Below are 19,400 nucleotides of genomic sequence, written 5' to 3'. Positions count from 1 at the left end.
GATAGGCTCCAGCAGCCCCGTGACCCCAAAAAGGATAACACAGGTTCAGAAGATGAATGAATGAAAAAATGCTTTAGCATAAAAAATACACATCACTACAAGAAAAGACTAGCTAGGATTTAATTTTTTTTTTTCAGAAGAATGTAATATTTTCAAAGGCTTTAAAAAAGGAGACTGTCCTGTATGACATTGTTTTTACCCATCTGAACAAAGACGTAACTTTAAATCATCAATAGATGATATAAAAAATGATTTTAGTAAAGCTTTGTAGTGGACAAAACAAGCATGGTTGTTAACATAGTTTAGATTTACATTTGACTCCTAACACTCAAAATAATTGAGGGCCTTCACACAGTGGTCAAATGAGCCAGTATACCTTCATTTAAGGCACAGGAAAGACTATAGTAAACAGATTTACCATAGGTCTTAAGTCGGTATCACTTATTTGTTCAATTAACGTAAAAATGTGCACGACTCATGTAAAATGTTCAGATGTTAAGCACACATTTCAAAACAAAGGCCATTGTCTTAACACACAAGTTACATGGAATCTTTCATCGAGAATTGGGTTTAAAATGTACACATCAATGCACAAAATTTACATTTTTTTAAGGAAACACATTTTTTTTCATTCCAATCCTACATGATTTTTTTGGAATATATTCCAGATGTTGTCAATAATTAAGCACGTACCATTGAAAGAGTCCAAAGACGTTACTGCTCCTGCTTTGGACAACCGTTGTATTTTCTCAGAGCCTTCAGAAAAACTTTCTGTCTCGTTATAGTGAAACACAGCTTTAAAACGTCTGCTTTTTATCTGTGTGGATATGGGCTATAATGAGAAAACTGATAACTGATGGGTTATTTTTTTTACTTAAATCAACTTCCATTGTTTTTTTTTTTAGCGTGACTTAACCCATTTTAAAGAAGCAGTGCAAACTCTACAACAATTTCTTCTAAACGTGTACTTGACACCGTTTTTGTTTTTGCTTGTGGTAACACAAATTCCCCACACGTGGGCAGGCAAGTCCAGGATCTGGCACAGTTTTCAAAAGTCAGACGTAAAGACAGAAATGTGGCACATATGGTCTGCATCACTTGAATAAACAATTCTACAACCTGTAAAACCTGACATGTAGTGTACATAATTGAATCATTTACATGTGAGTGTGGACATTTGCGCATTATTTTTCGTGTATATATATATATATATATATATATATATATATATATATATATATATATATATATATATATATATATATATGTATATATATATTTTTTCTTCAATCAGGTCATGACTAATTATCCTAAGCTTGATTTATATATGTACAAATAAACATTTTTGTTGTTTGTTTTCTGTAGTCTAATCTGCTTGAAATAAACCATTTTCAATCCGGTCCTATTAATTAAGCTATTTGGGGGGACTTGACCTATAAAGTTTGCGCCCTGACAGTTATTCAATGTTTCAAACCTAAAATTTGTCTCCAATTTTATTTGAATCTAGTGCCCCAACAATTCCAACCCTTTTGTCACCTGTGTTGAACACAATCCTTAATTTAATTATAAATCAGGCATTTGGTTAGACATTTTTTTAGACATTCTAGTAATAATTCACAAAAAGACTGGTTTTTATGAATTTACCCAGCTTCTCCTGAACTCCATTAACTTGTTTTGGCTTGTCAATGTTTTTTTCTTTTTCTCTTTTTTTTCCTCAGAAAGACTACAACTTTTTCTTTCTCCGCCTTACATATTTGTCCAGACAAAGCAGACATCATTTAGCTGCATGACAGCCCATGGTGCCACGCTTCTGCTGAGAACGTGACAGGACGTGTTTCAAATACCACGTCAGGCTCGCCGCCTCACAGCTCTTTTTACGCTTCATTCGTTTGGAGCTTGTAACTCTTAACTAGGGCAAAGGGCGCAGGGTTTTTCAACTTTGCACTTGCTGAAAAATGTCACCTCGGAGTTGGCAACGTGAAAAGAAGAACCGCGCAAGAACCCACGGGGCCCGAAGTACCAGATGCGTAAAAGGGTCCATCAACCAACTAAAAGGACGTGTTGTGATTGTGAGTCAGTGTACCTTGTTGAAAGCTCTGTGCGTGATTTACGTGAGTCCTTTGTGTGTGCGCGCGTGTAGGTGTGTGTTTGAGTGCACAGTTCGATGCTTTGCCAGGTATTTCCGTGCCGCCGCCGTGCGCTCATTGGTGCGCCCTTCCAACGTGTCACCAGTTTTGCTGGATTACCCCATTTATCTTCAGCATCAAGAGGGTGACACACCACTCTGTCTTCTCAACTTCTGGCTTCACTGCGTCCAGCTGCTCAGAGCCGCAACAGAATCCGATTGGGTGGACAGCACAATTTTTTCCTTTTTTTTGTTTCCAAAGCCCGCGAGCAACTATGCGTTTGGTCCCCTCACAATGCAAGGTGACTCCGTCTTTTCCCTTCCTCTTTTTGGCACCTCTGCTCCTGAAGAGTCTGTGGGTAACGGGGTCCCCGGGCTGTCCGTCCTGCGGCTTGCCAGCGATGGAGAGAGATGCAGAGGAGAAGATGATGATAGAATTCGCCAAACAGCAACTTCTGGAGAAGCTGCACCTGAAGGAGAGACCAAACATCACTCAGTCCGTGCCACGGGTGGCGCTTCTCACTGCCCTGCGCAAACTCCACGCGGGACGAGTCAGACAGGATGGCACCCTTGAACTAGAAAACAGTTCACCAACCAAAGATCAAGGCTATGAAATAGTGAGCTTTGCAGATATAAGTAAGTCTGTTTGGGACTTTTTACTCTGTAAAACAGTTTTAAAAATTAAACTTTTGGTCATTCTTTTACATAAAATTAAGTCAGAGTTCATCATGTATCTTTTAAGAGCTTTGCCTTTTTTCTATTCTTTAGTTAATATAGACTAAACGTTGAGTGACAAGTGTGAAAGTGCACACTGTTGATTTTTGGAGTGTTTAAAGTAAACACACCCTCTCCTGCAATCAGATCTGGGACAAATGGAAAAGTGTTTCTCAATTCAGGAAAACGCACAGGTTGTAACATCAAACAAACTGCAAAGATTTTTAAAGAATAAGACACTGACCTAAATGGAGCAGTTAAAACTTTCTCGTCCCAGTGAAGTGATTCAAACAATCGCTGTGATTTAGAACCGTCCTGAGTTGTGTAACTGTCACAGGACACATCCTGGCAGCAATTTTACTGACACAAGAGACACACAAAAAACACAGCTTATACCCAAGATTTAAAACCTATGGCTTTCATTTAGCACTGATTGTCTTTTGTAAGAATACAAATGATGGCTACAGAATATAAAGAAGCAGTTTTTTCCAACTGGTAAATGGAATTTTTCCAGTTTTCATCTTTTAAATAAAAAAAAGGAATTTGGATCAACTTTGACACCAAAATCCTTAATTTTTTTCTATTTTTTCCATGAGTTTTGGTTTTAAATAAGACACGGTACAACAACATTAGAAGGGCAGAAGTTCGAAACTTTTCTTTTTTGTCTAGAGTTGAATGGAAAGTTTTAAGTTTCTCGTAAAGCCCTCAGCTTTTGAAGGACAGGGCTTACAGGAATACACTGATATTCTTTGTTCTTGAAAACAACATTCTCAGAAAAAGCTCATAATAGTAACAGTCTGTTTGTTTGTTTTTTGTTGTTGTTCCACAGGTAATTCAGAGAGGGGAGACAAAGCGAGTCTTAGCCTTACCTTTCAGTTTCTACAAGAACGAGGCAAGAGCATTCAAGTCCTCCAGTCATCTTTGTGGATCTATTCTCGCTCCTCCCAGGACCCTCACAGAAACTCCCGCCTCCTGGCCCGGGTCTTCCTTTCTGCTGAGGGAGGCTTCTCGGGCTCCAACCGCACCCTGGTGATAGAAAAGATGCTTGAAGTTCAGGAGAATAATTGGCACACTTTTCCCATCACCCGCACCCTGCAATCTTTCTTGGATGGAGGCCAAAGGCGGCTGAGACTAGAAGTCAGCTGTGAGGAAGATGGGAAGAACCTTTGCTCCCTAGATACCTCTGACAGCCCCAACCAGCCCTTTCTGGTGGCTCAGGTGCGTCTCCGAGATGACCACTCAAAACACTCAGTGAGAAAGCGCTCGCTGCGCTGTGGTAATGAGGTAACAGTGTGCTGTAAGAGAGACTTCTACATCAAATTCAAGGACATCCAGTGGGACGAGTGGATCATTGCACCTGAGGGCTACCATATGAACTACTGCATGGGCCAGTGCCCTCAACATCTATCTGGCTCTCCAGGTATTGCATCTTCCTTCCACGCCACCATTTTTAGCCAGCTAAAAGTCAACGGCATCAACACAGCAACAGCTTCCTGCTGCATTCCCACTGAACGGCAGCCACTGTCCATGGTCTATTTCAACTCTCAGCACAGCATCGTCAAGACAGACGTCCCGGACATGATCGTAGAGTCATGTGGATGCACATAGACCACTGTCGTCGCAAGATTGTCGTGGACATGTAGACTTTATAAGACACAAAAACTTCCGCACACATGGAGGTTCCTTTGACTTTGCACAGCCCACGTCCTCACAAAATTATTTAAGCCACAAAGTGAGAAATGTCTATGAAAATGTAATGTTTATTTTTCTATGATTTTGTAATAATTTCTGAAGTAATGCTTTTAATGATGTAACACGACATTTGTGTTTTCTTTCAGACTTGACAGTGAGGTCTGTCCTGTGTGTTTTACTACATCTAACTTAAATCTTTTTTTTTTTTTTTTTTTTTTTAAAGGGGCTTTTCTACCAGACAATATAAATTTACATCAGTTATAATAATATCCTGGCATTTATTTGAGTTCCATAACGTCAATTTTTAAAAGTTTTAATTTCACATTTTTCATTAACCTAGTTTTGAAGCCTTCTACAGTCTGAAATCCAATGAACAATTGTTTCATTTAACATTATATCATGGAGGCATTGTCCCAAATTTTGAAACTATGAAGCTATTTATTTTCCTTTTTTGATAATATAATGGTGACTGAGGGGGACAAGTTTTTGCAGTATGTAACTGAAATGTTTCCCATTCTTGCATGATAGATGACATCTGCTGCTTAAGACTTTAGAGCCTTATTTTGTACATTTCTTTATGTCATTTTGTGATGTTCTTATGTGTCTTGTTGGTCACAGGTTTGAACATAATTTTTTTTTATTTAAAAAACTCGCAAAACTTTTTTAGTCATCAAAGCAGAGGATGGGGCTTCTGAATGTCTTCTGTTTGGTTCATCTTTGCTCACAGATTCTTTACAGAAGTGGTTTTATGCCCTTTGAGTGAATTATTCTGAAATTCTATTTTTTTGCACAACTTTGCTGTTGAACTGCTTTGTCTCTGTCTATCTTTAAAAGTGTTGCTTTTCATCTCCAAACATGTTTGGTCTCTCCCTGTTTTAGATGTTGCTACATGTACATTTCTTTCAGCCAAACTTTATTATTTTATGCTTTGCAGAATAAAAGAAGCTAAGGCGTCTCAGTTTCCCTCAAAGCTCCAGAAACATCTTTCTTTCTCCTTGACTGAAAATCTGTGCACACTACTTACACTTACAAATAAGTCAATCCATCTCCACTTTTGAGTTGAATGGATTATCATAAATTCATTAACAAAACACAACATTGCAGTTTAACATGCTTTTATTTCCAAAACGTCGAGTTTGCACTTAAAAAAAATTAGTTTTACCCATTTCTCTAAAGTCTGATACGATGTATGAAAACATGCAAAAGCAAGGATTAGTAGATCAAAATGACAAATATCTCTTCCAATGAATTCAAAGTATTAGTTTCCTGATACTTTTCTCACCACAGAAGTCGCTAACAAATCAACAATCATCCAAACTTTAGGGACTAATAAACAGTTAATTCCACTTTCCAAATTAACCTACATTCTTTAAGCTTACAATTCTTTCCTATCCACATCTTCTACACAGAACAAAATATAGGATTTCAGAATTTGTACATTTTATTAGGAGATCTTTGATGTTTTTCAAATCATTGGGTTTTTCTTCTTTAAAAAAAAAGATTTTCAAAATATTTGCCTCTTTAAGTTAGTTTTTTTATATTAAACATGTTTTTTATATTAAACATGTTTTTATATTAAAAAAAATCATAGTTCTTACTCAAAGACTTTTTGTTAACTGTTGACATTAGACTTTATTTCATAATTTTTCCATCAATGATTTATCAATCTACTGTGTTTGTGTGGACACGTGTCACACAAATATTACAAACAACTCTTTTGGATTCAGGTTATTTATATTTTTAATTGTTTTAATTGTTTTATACAACACATTTATGCATATGCAATCAGTTAATGTAAAAAAGATGAGATCAAAAAACAAGACAAAATAAACAGGTGTGATCCAATAATAGGGGTGACTGAGTGAAGCACACCCAATATTAAGTTCAAATGTGCTTCATCAGCATCTCGACTGTATTATTTATACAAGCCGGCTCATCATTTGATGAACCCAAGGTCAATTCCCAGCAGTGTAAGCAAACATTTAGCTATTGCTTAAATGTCTGCTAATGTGAAGGTCTGTGGGGCAGGTGGGTCAAAAAGCATGTGCCGATGCACGTTGGCATTTATAGCATTCAAAGTCTAAAGTTTCAGGGATGATGTAAATTTAGGTTCACAGCAACAGCTGGGTCTGTTTATAGAAACCTCTTCAGTGCGTATCAACAGTAAAATGTTATGACTGATGAGGAGGCAATTATTCATGTCAGACATTTTCTAAGAGTGTTTCATCAAACAACACATTAAAAAAAACCATTCACTGAGGAATTTATTTGCTCTTTCATGGATCGAAATGATTTAGAGGTTTGGGACCTCGTATGTATATATCGTGGGTTTCTTTTACGTAAAAAAAGTATAAAAGTTTCCTTTTTCTGTGTTGGTGAACTGAATGTTTCCAGAATCAGGATGATACTGACAAGATATCCTTAATACATTTACAAGAGGAATGTTTAAGATACAAAAAATAAAAAGGGGTTGCAGTTTTTGCAAGATTAGCCACAAAGTTTAAACTTTTTTCCTCTAAATTTGAGAAAACCTAATACTGAATGTTTTTGGAATCCCACTCCGATCATCTTTTGATATATTGTAGCCATAATCAATAAACCTGTGTCGTTTTAAACGACATGATGTCTGCAGAGCGGCAGTAGTTCATCAGAAATTCGGCTCGTAGTTTTGGACAGGACTGTTTTCGTGGCATTAGCCTGCATTCATTTCTCATCATTATTCTGTTGAAATCACAACCCAACATTTCATCAAAAATGGGAAGCAATGTCAGAGCTCGGATGAGGAAAACAAAGATGTACATGGATGTAGTCGTCTACAAGCGGATGCATCAGAATGGAGCGGAGCAGGGAGCTTGTGGCCCGCCGATTGCAGAACTTAAGTCACTCCTACAGGCTTTTACAAACTGCATGTTTTTCATCTGCTCCCGATTCACCATGATTTGAATGAAAAAATTCTCAGAAATGCAATTTTAAACTTCATTTTCTTTATAGATGTCCTCCGTCATCAGAATAATGCCACAAGAACATGTTAAAAAAAACAACAACACAATTTTCATGGGAGTGGGTCTCTAAGGCTGGTTGGAAAGACATACACTTGTTGACAGATAACCTCCCACATGCTGCACCTTCACTGGCCCGTTCCTACAAGTCTGTGGAACTCCCCGGGAGGGATGAAATTATTTTAAGATAAATTCATTATATCATTTGACATTTGGATTGTGACAGCATGAAGGCGATCTCATATGATTTACGATGAATACTTTTTTTATGATTTTAATGCTCACAAAATATCACAAGGCAGTCCTTTGTGCTGCGAAAATTGATGTTTTGACAGAGACTATTAAGTAAGAAACGTTTTTAGTTTAAGAGATGACTCAGAAGAAAGTTGTTTTTATTTGTCTCCACGCAGAACTTTTGCCTATGTGAATTAAATTTTCCTATAGGTAAACAGATCAACGACTCTTTTTATGTGATGGTCACAGGTTCAAGATTTTTCTCTGTGTCAACCTTTAAATCTCCTGAGAACTTCTTTTTGGTTTGGTAAAAAACAGATTTTGTGACGTACTTCTTCGTTTAATTTTGGAACAAACCTGTTTTGTCATGATTGATACGAATGACAGAGGTGGACATGGCCTATAGGGAACCTGTGCCATAGTTGTGTTTAAACATGTGGCATTGTGCATATTTGCACAGCACACAAAGATGTAGGTGATCGAAACAATCCTGTGTCAAGTTTAGTTTTTCCTTTTTTTATATGAATTTTTGTTTCACTTTTACAGTTCGGTTTGTAATTCCTGGAAATGAAAACTATTTGAGTAAACTTAAAACTTTCCATGTTTAAGTACTTGCATTATCTACTTTGAACACATACTTTTTTATTTTTATTTTAAATTTTCATATTGTGGTTCGTTGTGTATATTTAACAGGTGATAGGCACTTTTCAATGCCTAAAACACAAATGATAAGAAAACAAATACAATTTATCATATTATTTACAATCTTTTACACCTGAAATTAGCTTTTTTTTCTCACCTTTTCTACAGGAAGCTTTCAAAATGACTTTTAAATGTCCTTTTTCTTAAAGATAACAAATCATCATGAAGATACTGTGATTGATTAGTGTTCCACATGTGAAATTATGACCGTGCCATTTTTAGACGGTTCAAGAAACAAGGCGCTTACCCTGTCATGCAGTCATGTTGGCACTGTCTGTAGGGCAAAGGGTGTATTTACTCATGCAAACACTGAAGTGGCTTTATGCTTCGTCTGTGTTTAATGTGTAAACAACTGTCACACTCCCTTGGCATGGGATCATTGGTATACTATGCATTTGCGGTTGAAAACAGAAAATTTGTCAATAGTCCTATATTTTGAAAAAAAATAAATCCACAGCTAATTTTAGTTTGACAAGTGTGTCTTATGGAAAAAGGTGTTAAAAAGGTGTTATAATGATGTTTAAATTCCTTAAATAAAGGCATTTAGGAGCACGTGGATGACTTGTTGAATTGGCCACAGAGAATACAAAGAACACGTTTAATGTGCCCTTTCATATTTAGTGGGTCAAACTATGATGTCACCACCAGTAATAATTTCACAACTTACCCTAAGGGCAATAGCAGAGGTGAAGTTGCACCATCCAAAACGGACTCTAATCACTTTATGATGTAAGTGGCACTGAGAATGACTTTTAGATTCAAATAGTGTACACATGTTCCTGTTAATGTGTCATATTTAAGGTGTTGGCTTAGCTCATTTCTCGTTTGCTACAATGTACTTTTCATGCGTTGTGATTTTGTTGAAAGAAGAAATTCACTGCTGCCGCTCGAATCAAATAAAATTAAGAACAAACTATAATGAAAAAAGAGACAAAGGAGTTAAGACCACTGACATGTGAAGCCGATGACAGCTAAAACGTGGATTCCAGTGATCTAAGTGAGAAACAATCGTGAACCAGTGACAGGGTCACAAGCGGCCAAAGATCATTGATACACGAGGGGAGCATCTGGATATCACATGGTACCAGGATAGACTATCGGAAAAAGGCATGCTGAAAAAGGCTGTCTGAGGCTTGTGGCAACTTTTGGTCTGTCCAGCCACGTACCATGATCTTCAACCAAAGAATGGTAATTCCTGATGACTGCAGCAACGTTCAAGAATATTCAAGAATGGTGTTAAAAGCACAGAAACAAGTGTGGATGTCATGGTTTGGGTTTCTTTCTATTGGTTTTTGCTTTCCATCTTGTTTCAGTCATGTTTGAGTTCTGTTTCCTGTTTTATTTTGAAAGGTTTCCTGTTTTGTCATGCTTTTGAGTTTTACTTCCTTGGTCCCAATCTGGCCTGATCATGTTCACCTGTGTCTTGTCAGTCCTGTCTGTATATAAGTCTTGTGTCTGCCTTCCTCTTGTGCTGGTCGATTAATGTCTCTCATTTAACGTCTTTAATGTCTTTGTCCCTGACTCCCTTCTGCCTTGTTCATGGTTTGCCCACAGTGAGTTTTGTTTTGTTATCCTGCTCTGCAGCGCCTTTTGTTCAGATTAAATCCCTTGCCCTGGAACCTTGTGCTCCCGTCTCTGCATTCTAGGTCCTTCATGCTCACCAGCCCGCCCCTCCTGACAGTGGATAGTTGAATTTGCCTTGAAATTACAAATATAATACGAGGATCAACGGAGGTTCCACCTCACGGCGCCCAGAACTTACAGAGCTACTGCTACGTTCTAGAGTTGTCAGAACTAATTAGGCATTAAAATGGGGACCAACACAACATAGGGCAGGTTGTCATGATTTATCTGATCAATATTGGTATTGATTACTATAGAGTTGTGAATTTTGCAGGTTTTGTCACTTGCATTGAGTGATACACTTTAAATACAAACATTTAAAGAAAACAATCCCACATTTTCACAGGAACTTGAAAGAAACTGATTTACAAAGCCTCACTTTCTTCAAACTACATTTTGAGTTAAACAGAAATATTTTCATTATTTTATCACGAAAATACCAAAAAGCTCATTTTAAGCAAATGTTGCCTAACTGGCTGCAGGTCTGAACAGTCCAACCAGTTCTAAAACAAAGAAGTCACTTGTGTTCAGATTACTTGGATTTATTTTAACTGTCAATTACAAATGACAGTCCTTACTACCAAAATATTCAATTAACTTAAATTCGGATTCCAAATTATTTAAGCAAAGAACAAATTAGTTTTAAATCGTCATTCTAAAACTACTTTTCGTTGGGGAAAGCCAGTTTCACAACTAATTTCAACTTAAAGGGTTACATTTTCATGAATAAAATCATGATTTCTTACAAGCTTTTATTGCTTAAAACAAAACAAGAAAAAAGTTACAAAATTGAATAATAGATTTACCGGTATATCTATTAATTGAAAACCCTTGTTGGGAAAGGATTTGCAGAAACCAGAGACCTTTGACCTGTCTACATCTGTACCAAGGACTTAAGTCATAAGCAACACCCGTCAGCTTCACAAATTACACTTTAAAACCTGATGTAGATAAATTAGCTGCTGTTTGCATCATGTGCAGCAACAAAGTTCCATTTGAACAACTGTCATTTTATACAAATGGATGCTAAAGCACAGCTGGAATCCTTTGTCCACACAGCAACCTTGACATTTCAAAGAAAAGGTTGTGTAAAAAAAGGGTGTTAACTCTAGAAGATAACATCTCTCAAAAGTAACTTATGTCCTCTCTAAATTCCATGAACACTGGCTTCTTGTTAATATTTTGTTGCTGTCATGGGTAAAGGTTGAGGGTGTGAGTGCACGTGTGATGGTTTTAAAGAGGGTTCAGGGTGAGCAGGTGAGAGCTGTGTGACAACAGGAAGTTTCTTCATTAGTCTCGCTAGAGGAAGATGAATAGTTGACCTATTTTGGGAAAAAAATAAAAGCCTACTGACTCACTGATATACTAACACACTGACCCACTGTTTGCGGTGTGCCTCTAAAACCCTAATCCTTTACTCCACTCACAATCCCACAAATCCCCTGCGTTGGGTTAAGGCGTCAGTCAAAGTCATGTCCTGTGGAGTCATGCCGGGCCAGAACGAGCAGAAACCACTCTCACACTCTGTCTTCAGGTGAACAGTAAACAGACTTAAGCTTTGTGTGAAGATTAGTGCACAAACAGCTATATGACCCTGCCAGAAAACAGAAGCTTCTGCTAAACATTTGCATTTTCCTAGACATGCATTTGACATGTCAAGTGTTTTGCAGAGAAAGCCTGGAAAGCGACTCTCACTCTGACCGGACTCATTGCGGACTGGATCAAGTCAAATCCCAGAGCAGATATTTCAAATGTTGGCTGGCCAACTGACTGGACTGATCAAATTTAGACTACCTACACAAGTGAACTTCCAAGTCACATTATATTCAGTTTTTGCATTTACTTTGCTTGTGTTTAAATGGACCAGAAATTGTTTTTTTTCAATAAAACATGAGAACAAAATCTAAGAAGCCTTTTAAGAACATTGCATTCTAAAATTCTTAAACATGCCGACATAATGTTCGACCACCCTATTCCAGCTTCAGACAACGTTTGGCAAACTGTTGTCAGTTTGCTGTTCTTTCAGACACAGCGCTTCAAATACCGTTTAAGTCCACAGGATGATCCTATTACGATAGACCCAGTTACCTGTTATATCGCTGAGTGTTGCATCACAAGTGTCTTGTTCTAGAACAATATCCGCCATCCTTTACATGACCTCAACTCAGGCCTCACAGCTTTGCTCTTCACGTGGCCTCTCCGTTTAATTAGGTCATTTATTTGAAGAGTTGTCCAAGGATGTATAAAATTACAAATGTTGCTGAGGTAAGCTAAAAATAGTGTTGATATTCATGTTTACATGATGCTTTGTTTGGTTTTCTTTACTTATTTTTTTAAAGCCCAAATTTGATTTCATAAGTTATTTCATAGTTGAACATTTAGAATAAAAATTAAAAATGGTTCTGTTTGTAAGGAGGAAATGATATTAACTCTTATTGTATCGTACAAATTTTGACAAAGATGACAAAGATTCACTTTTAGTCTCCCTTTTTACCACCTGGTGGCGCTGATTAAACAAAGCCTTTAGTTGCACTTTTAGATTTACTAATGAAAAAATCCAATTAAAATGATTCCCACTTAGCTGTAATCACGTTGTTGACTCCGTCATGGCTACACGTGCGCAACAAAGAATTTAAAACTTCAGACAAACAAAACATCTATTTGAGCACATGGACAACAAAGTGATCATTTGTAATACTCTGAATAATAATGGCATAAATCCCTGCAACATCATAAAGTGTCTCTTTAATCTCCTCAAGGAATCACAAAACACATATGTCCATGACAAAACCATGTCCAGCATTTCAAGCCATCCATCAGCAAACGATACAACTTTCATTTTTTCTTTTGATTTATACGAGATTTTGTTTTATTTTTGAGGTTGTCTTTTTTTCCAAAAAATGTGTAGTTTGGTCAGCAGAGGGCACTGGACTCAATGTTTGTCAGCACAGTTGCACAAACGATAAATATAAAAGATCTGAACAAAAACTGTCCAGATCAATGATCATCTTAGGCTTTGAGTCCACTCAGACATGCAACTGACAACTGGGGACTCTGATCAACTAATACACCTAAAATAACAGTGAAACCCCCAAAATAAGCAGGAAAGACATACAAACTCTTGCACCAACGTGTCTGCCATAATTGCAAATTTTCCAAAACTTTCCTCCCTTACTAGCCGTTGTTATGGTACTGTGCATGCTGTCATATCGTAGCATTCAGAGGTTCCAAAGTTGACCAGCAGTGGACGATGCATCTGGCATGCCACAAACAATCCAAGCAAGCAACATCAAGCAATCCTTCTTTTTCCTCTGAATGAACAACATTCCTAATAGCTTTACATTTACTTTGAAGTGTTTTCAACAAATCAGAACAGATGGATTTTTAGAAAGGTTTAGAGCAGGTTAGGTGCCATGGATCCAGTTGTAGCAAGCTATTAGCTTTCAAGTGATTCTTCTGAGGCAAAAAAACGAGCATTCAATAAAATCGTTGGTGTTCCAAACTCTTCCATGGCAAACACATCATCACTTGCATATTTCAGATCTATGCCAACCATCATAGGACTATTCTATATCAATACTTACATGATATCTCACACTGAAAGCAGAAGTTTCCCCATTTTCAGGAAGCACACCACCATGGATTTCCATCATCTAAAGCCAAAACGACACCAAATACATGAAAATGATAAAGAAAACAGCATCTAGATTAAAGGAAAAGCAATATTTTACTGGATGAACTTGACTTGAAGTTGACAGGAAAATATTTGAACAATCTTATACCAACTCATGGGTAAACAATGAGTTGAGTTTGCACAAGTGTGCCTGGCATTTTGACTGTTGCTGCTTTCTGGGTTTCTTTGTTGTGATAAAGTAAGAATGGAGATGGTGAATACTGGGTTTGTCCCTGCAACCCTCTTCATCGACACTCCAACACTTTGAAGCGCCCTGTCGTCTATGCATAGCTTGTAAAGAAAGTACAGAGGACAAAGTCTTTGACAATGGTCCCTAAAACCTCCTTTGGTTCTTTGTTGGTGAGCCCTGTACCACAGAGAAACAAAAAGAGGAAAGAAATTACAAATATTACACACATGTACTCCAGACTGTCCTGTCAGTCAACTGACGGAATGGCTTGGTCCAACAAGAATTGGTGTCCTAAAGAATCTCTGGCAAAATTTTCCCAAGTGCATTGAGTCCTTGCTAATCTGAGGCTTGCTCAAGTCGGTTGATTACCTCACTAAGTTGTATGAAACTGATACATCAAAAGTTGTGAATTTTTAACTTTGGACAATGCAGGTGAATGCTGCCAAAACCAGCTTGGATTAAGAAGTTAAATTAAAATAATATAAATCCATAAGATAGGGTTACAGTTTTTAGGAAAAGGTATGTTCCACATAAGAAACCATTTCTTTGTTTCTTAGCTTTCAATTTACTGTCTAAACAGACATGCAAATTGTTTTTGGAATTGCTCTGAGCGAAGATACTCACTTCTAGTGAGGATCAGGTAGATGAAGTTGAACTGTCCTTTAAGGCCCGTACACACCGGGACGAATATTCGCCAGGCGTTATTCGCCAGCGTTTTTCGCCACGTTTTTTGTGTTCACACCCAGGCGATTTTCGCTGACGATGAGTGGAGCGAACATGCAATTTCATTCCCTGACAATAGATGGCGCTTAATGTAAAACAGAAATACTCCTGTACACAAGGTGGCGCTGCGCAACTTTACGCTTCTTAAAGTCGCTTTTCACTCAGAAGAAGAGAGCAAGTATTTACACGCTTGTCAGAATCAAACAAAGAAAACATGAATATTTCAAGCACCAATAGCTCCAACTGGTGCTTGGTTCGGGGATGTTTTAGAATGTCCGTCATTATTGCTTCGCGGCTGTGTAGACGCTACTTGGCGTCTATCTTCTTCGCTGGTATGTGTGCTCAGCAAGGCAGTTTTGTGTTTGAGCGCCCCCAAGTTGTGTTTTACTGTAACTTCAGAAGCTCCAGACATGTGAGCAAAAGCGCCGTTCTCATTGGTCGAGTAGATTTCGACGCGACGCGTCGAAAAAAAAAAACGAACCCGAGGCGTTTTTTTTTTTTGACGCTTTAACGCCTGGCGTTTTTTCGCGTCGGTGTGCACACTCTCATTGGGGCCCTTTGTTTAGTCACGAGGCGTTAAACGTCGGCGAAAATCGCCGGCGAAATTCGTCCCGGTGTGAACAGGCCTTTACACTGTCTGTTCGAGTTAATACAATAGCTTCCATGTAACCCCCTGCCATTTTGTCTGTTTAATGGTGGAAAGAAGAGGACAAGGACTACATATCATTGATGCTGCATTGCACTGAGCTGAATCTACATTTCTTAAAAAAGGACGATCTGCATTGTCTAAAGTATTGAATTGAATTGAATTAAAGTACCATTTAGAGGTGTTGGGACAACCACAGGATAAAAAAACATCAGGTGCTCGCAAGGAATACCTTGGGTTTTTGAATTTATAATCTATTGATATGCAGTCTGGTACCTTTTACATACCACTTAACATCCCATCTATATATCACCCTCTGCATCCTGTTCAGTATTGTGGGGTTGTTCCGTCTGTCCCAGCTGCCTTCTGATAAAGGAAATATGACAACCCCTTTGACAGACAACAGGAAGGCCATTTGACCATCCCACACGTGTGCTTTCAGAAAACTAAACAGTCAGGTTGAGTAGGATGTAAGAAGTGTAGTTGTGGTTTTGGTCTTAGTTGTGGTTGTGGTGACAGAGGAGTAGGCTGGCAAAGCTAACCTAACCCATATGCTCCAGAACTAAATTCGAAATGATGTAACAAGAGACTTGAAGTCTGATGGAATGAATGGAGAAAATGCCATGATTTGAGAGACAAGTATTTCTTCTATTGAGAAATTTGATAGTTGTGTGACATTTGTATAGCTTTGTGTAATAAGACTAGGTTAGGGACACCTGCAAATACACAGAATCTGTGAATAAGGAGAACCACCACCCGCCTCTGGAGGTTAACTTGACTTTCCTGTTGTTGAGCTGCCAGTACAAGTTATCACCATCTCAAAAATGTTTCTGTTTTTTTTGTCACTGTCTGCAGGGGGAGCCAGAGATACAGGAAGTGGGATTGGGATTCGACAAGATTGGTGGGAATCAGGGGTGCCCACACTTTCTTGGCATGTGAGCTACTGTATCAGCCATAATATATATGTGGCTGATATCAAGAAGTCCTACCTGTCCTACAGGACAGCACTGAAGCGCTCATCCTGGCAGCTCAGGAACAAGCCCTGAGCACCAGAGCGATAGAGGCTCAGATCTACAACACCAGACAAGACCCAAGGTGTAGGCTGTGCAAAGAGGCGCCTGAAACAATCCAGCACATAACTGCAGGGTGTAAGATGCTGGAAGGGCATGCATACGTGGAGCGCCACAATCAAGTGGATGGAATAATATACAGGAACATGTGTGCAGAATATGAATTGGAAACCCCAAGGTCCAAATTGGGAAACACCTCCGAAGGTGGTAGAGAATGAGAGGGCAAAGATCCTGTGGGACTTCCAGATCCAGACTGACAGGATGGTAATGGCGAACCAACCAGACATTTTAGTGGTGGATAAAGAACAGAGGAAAGCCGTTGTGGTGGATGTGGCAGTGCTGGATGGGAACATCAGGAAGAAGGAACATGAGAAACTGGAGAAATACCAGGGACTCAGAGAAGAACTGGAGAAAACATGGAAAGTGAAGGTGACAGTGGTGCCTGTGGTAATTGGAAGTAACCCCCAAGCTGGAGGAGTGGCTACAACAGATACCTGGAAAGACCTCAGACCTCGAAGTCCAAAAAAGCGCAGTGCCAGGAACAGCTAAGATACTGCGCAGGACCCTCAAGCTCCCAGGCCTCTGGTAGAGGACCCGAGCTTGGAGGAGAAACCACCCGCGGAGGGTGAGAGGGCCGTTTTTATTTGTTTTGTTTTTGCTGGTTTGGGATCTACCCCCATGTCCTTGAAGATCGACCGGTCGATCGCCATCAACGTAATGAGCACCCCTGCAACGAACCATACAGGGCGTGCCCTGCCTTTGGCCAGGCAGCGGTTGGGGTAGGCTCCAGCAACCCCATGTCTCCAAAAGTAGTTAGTAAGAGGGTTTAGAAGATGTATGGACGGATGGACGGATGGACGGATGGACGGATGGATAGATGGATGGATGGATAGATGGATGGACAGATGGATGGATGGATGGATGGATGGATGGATGGATGGATGGATGGACGGATGGATGGATGGATGGTTGGACGGATGGATGGATGGATGGATGGAGGGATGGATGGATGGATGGACAGATGGATGGACAGATGGATGGACAGATGGATGGACAGATGGATGGATGGATGGATGGATGGATAGATGGATGGATGGATGGATGGATGGATGGATGGATGGATGGATGGATGGACGGATGGATGGATGGTTGGATGGATGGATGGATGGATGGATGGACGGATGGATGGATGGATGGATGGATGGACGGATGGATGGACGGATGGATGGATGGTTGGATGGATGGATGGATGGATGGATGGATGGACGGATGGATGGATGGACAGATGGATGGATGGATGGATGGATGGATGGATGGATGGATGGATGGATGGATGGAGGGATGGATGGATGGATGGACAGATGGATGGACAGATGGATGGATGGACAGATGGATGGATGGATGGATGGATGGATGGATGGATGGATGGATGGATGGATGGACGGATGGACAGATGGATGGATGGATGGATGGATGGACGGATGGATGGATGGATGGATGGATGGATGGATGGATGGATGGATGGACGGATGGATGGATGGACAGATGGATGGATGGATGGATGGATGGATGGATGGATGGATGGATGGATGGATGGATGGACGGACGGATGGACGGACGGACGGACGGATGGATGGATGGTTGGATGGATGGATGGATGGATGGACGGATGGATGGATGGACGGATGGATGGATGGATGGATGGATGGATGGATGGATGGAGGGAGGGATGGATGGATGGATGGACAGATGGATGGAGGGATGGATGGATGGATGGACAGATGGATGGACAGATGGATGGACAGATGGATGGATGGACAGATGGATGGATGGATGGATGGATGGATGGACGGATGGACAGATGGATGGATGGACGGACGGATGGATGGAACTTATTTAAATCAAAGTCTATGCTCAACTAAAACTAAATGCAAACCTTGAAATTTTTGGTTTGTTGAATAAATGCTCTTAAAGAAATTATACTCATCCAATCCATTGTGGTTAGCTAATATGTTTTTTTCCCCTGTGCCTGCTGGGATGTGCAATATCTGAGTGTGGTCTAAACTGAATCACCAAAAGTGACTAAAACTACACTAAGCTTCTAGTTTTAAAAAAAAATGTTTTTTTGGAATTTAAAAAACAAAAACAAACAAAACTTGCAAAAGAAATTAACTCACGGCAAATCTGATGTTACTTTAAGATGACATCCTAAACCACCTGCTTGTCTTACACCTTTAGTCCCTGCAGTCATTTTGTTGAATTAATGAAGAAAATGAAGAATCCTGAAACAAGTTAAGCAGAAATATGATCACAGGCAAGTTATAGTGTTATCAGAACATTTATTACTAAAAGAAATTAATCTAAAACACTTTTAACATTAACAGCAAACATCACCTTTTATTTATTTATTTTTTCATTCTTTACATATCAAGTAATAAAGCATTTTTTCATTTCCTCCATTAATGACTACAGGGTGGGATAGCATTCATTTTTGAACAGGAGGATCCTGTTTGGCCTTGGTTCACAGGGTTATGCATTATGCATAGTGATGATCTGGGGCCTCATTTATAAAACTTTGCGTATGATTTGCGTCAGAAGTGGCGTATGGATGAAACATAGGACGTGCGTACGCACAAAAATATTCGGATTTATAAAACCGTGCGAACGCACATCCTACGTATCTTTCCCTTAATAAATCACAACCAATTCTAAATGTAGCGCAGCTTTTGCGGCTTCATGACACGCCCATAGTTGCCCATAAATAGTCCGTGAAACGCCCACAAATTAATATTCATTGATTGCGAAATCATGGCAAAGAGAGGAAATCAAAAAAACGTAACTTCGCTCAATGTGAGGTAGAAGTTATCGTTGGCGAGGTGGAAAAGAGGAGAAAAATTTTGTTTGGAGGGCACAGTGTGGGCATTACTAATGCCAAAAAGGCACTTGAATGGCAATCGGTGGCAGACGCCGTAAATGCTGTAGCCTCACAACCTCGGACCGTGGCCGAAA

The 19,400-nt window shown here is 39.3% G+C and overlaps 1 protein-coding gene and 1 long non-coding RNA gene across 3 annotated transcripts; one reads left to right on the top strand and one right to left on the bottom strand.

The window, feature by feature from the left end:
* The first annotated feature begins 1,819 nt into the window (after positions 1–1,819).
* LOC101163243 (inhibin beta B chain) lies at positions 1,820–5,501 on the top strand. 2 transcript variants are annotated; one of them, XM_078947145.1, is made up of 3 exons: positions 1,820–2,069; positions 2,476–2,761; positions 3,669–5,501. In XM_078947145.1, the coding sequence occupies exons 1-3, from the start codon at positions 1,956–1,958 to the stop codon at positions 4,445–4,447; spliced, it is 1,179 nt and encodes a 392-aa protein (XP_078803271.1). In that variant the 5' UTR covers positions 1,820–1,955; the 3' UTR covers positions 4,448–5,501. The 2 variants fall into 2 exon arrangements, with proteins under 2 accessions (XP_078803271.1, XP_004068817.3); XM_004068769.5 differs by lacking the exon at positions 1,820–2,069 and having other exon boundaries at positions 2,265–2,761.
* On the bottom strand, positions 3,751–18,675 carry LOC110015114 (uncharacterized). Its single transcript, XR_002290199.2, has 3 exons — positions 18,569–18,675; positions 13,674–13,742; positions 3,751–3,865 (listed from the first exon to the last, which is right to left on the bottom strand). It is a non-coding gene; the product is annotated as an uncharacterized LOC110015114 (long non-coding RNA).
* Between the last annotated feature and the right edge of the window lie 725 nt (positions 18,676–19,400).

This window comes from Oryzias latipes, chromosome 5 (genome assembly GCF_053564925.1).
Source record: "Oryzias latipes strain Hd-rR chromosome 5, Olatipes_Hd-rR_3.1".
Lineage (NCBI taxonomy): Eukaryota > Metazoa > Chordata > Actinopteri > Beloniformes > Adrianichthyidae > Oryzias > Oryzias latipes.
Note: the sequence above shows the minus strand (reverse complement) of the source record. Positions and strands in the feature narration are given on the sequence as shown.

Bases quoted from the DNA above. Each gene is read 5' to 3' on its own strand.
- LOC101163243 (XM_078947145.1), top strand. From the start codon at position 1,956: ATGTCACCTCGGAGTTGGCAACGTGAAAAGAAGAACCGCGCAAGAACC. The intron at 2,070-2,475 runs GTGAGTCAGTGT...CTGCTCCTGAAG, and splicing joins TAAAAGGACGTGTTGTGATT to AGTCTGTGGGTAACGGGGTC. The intron at 2,762-3,668 runs GTAAGTCTGTTT...GTTGTTCCACAG, and splicing joins AGTGAGCTTTGCAGATATAA to GTAATTCAGAGAGGGGAGAC.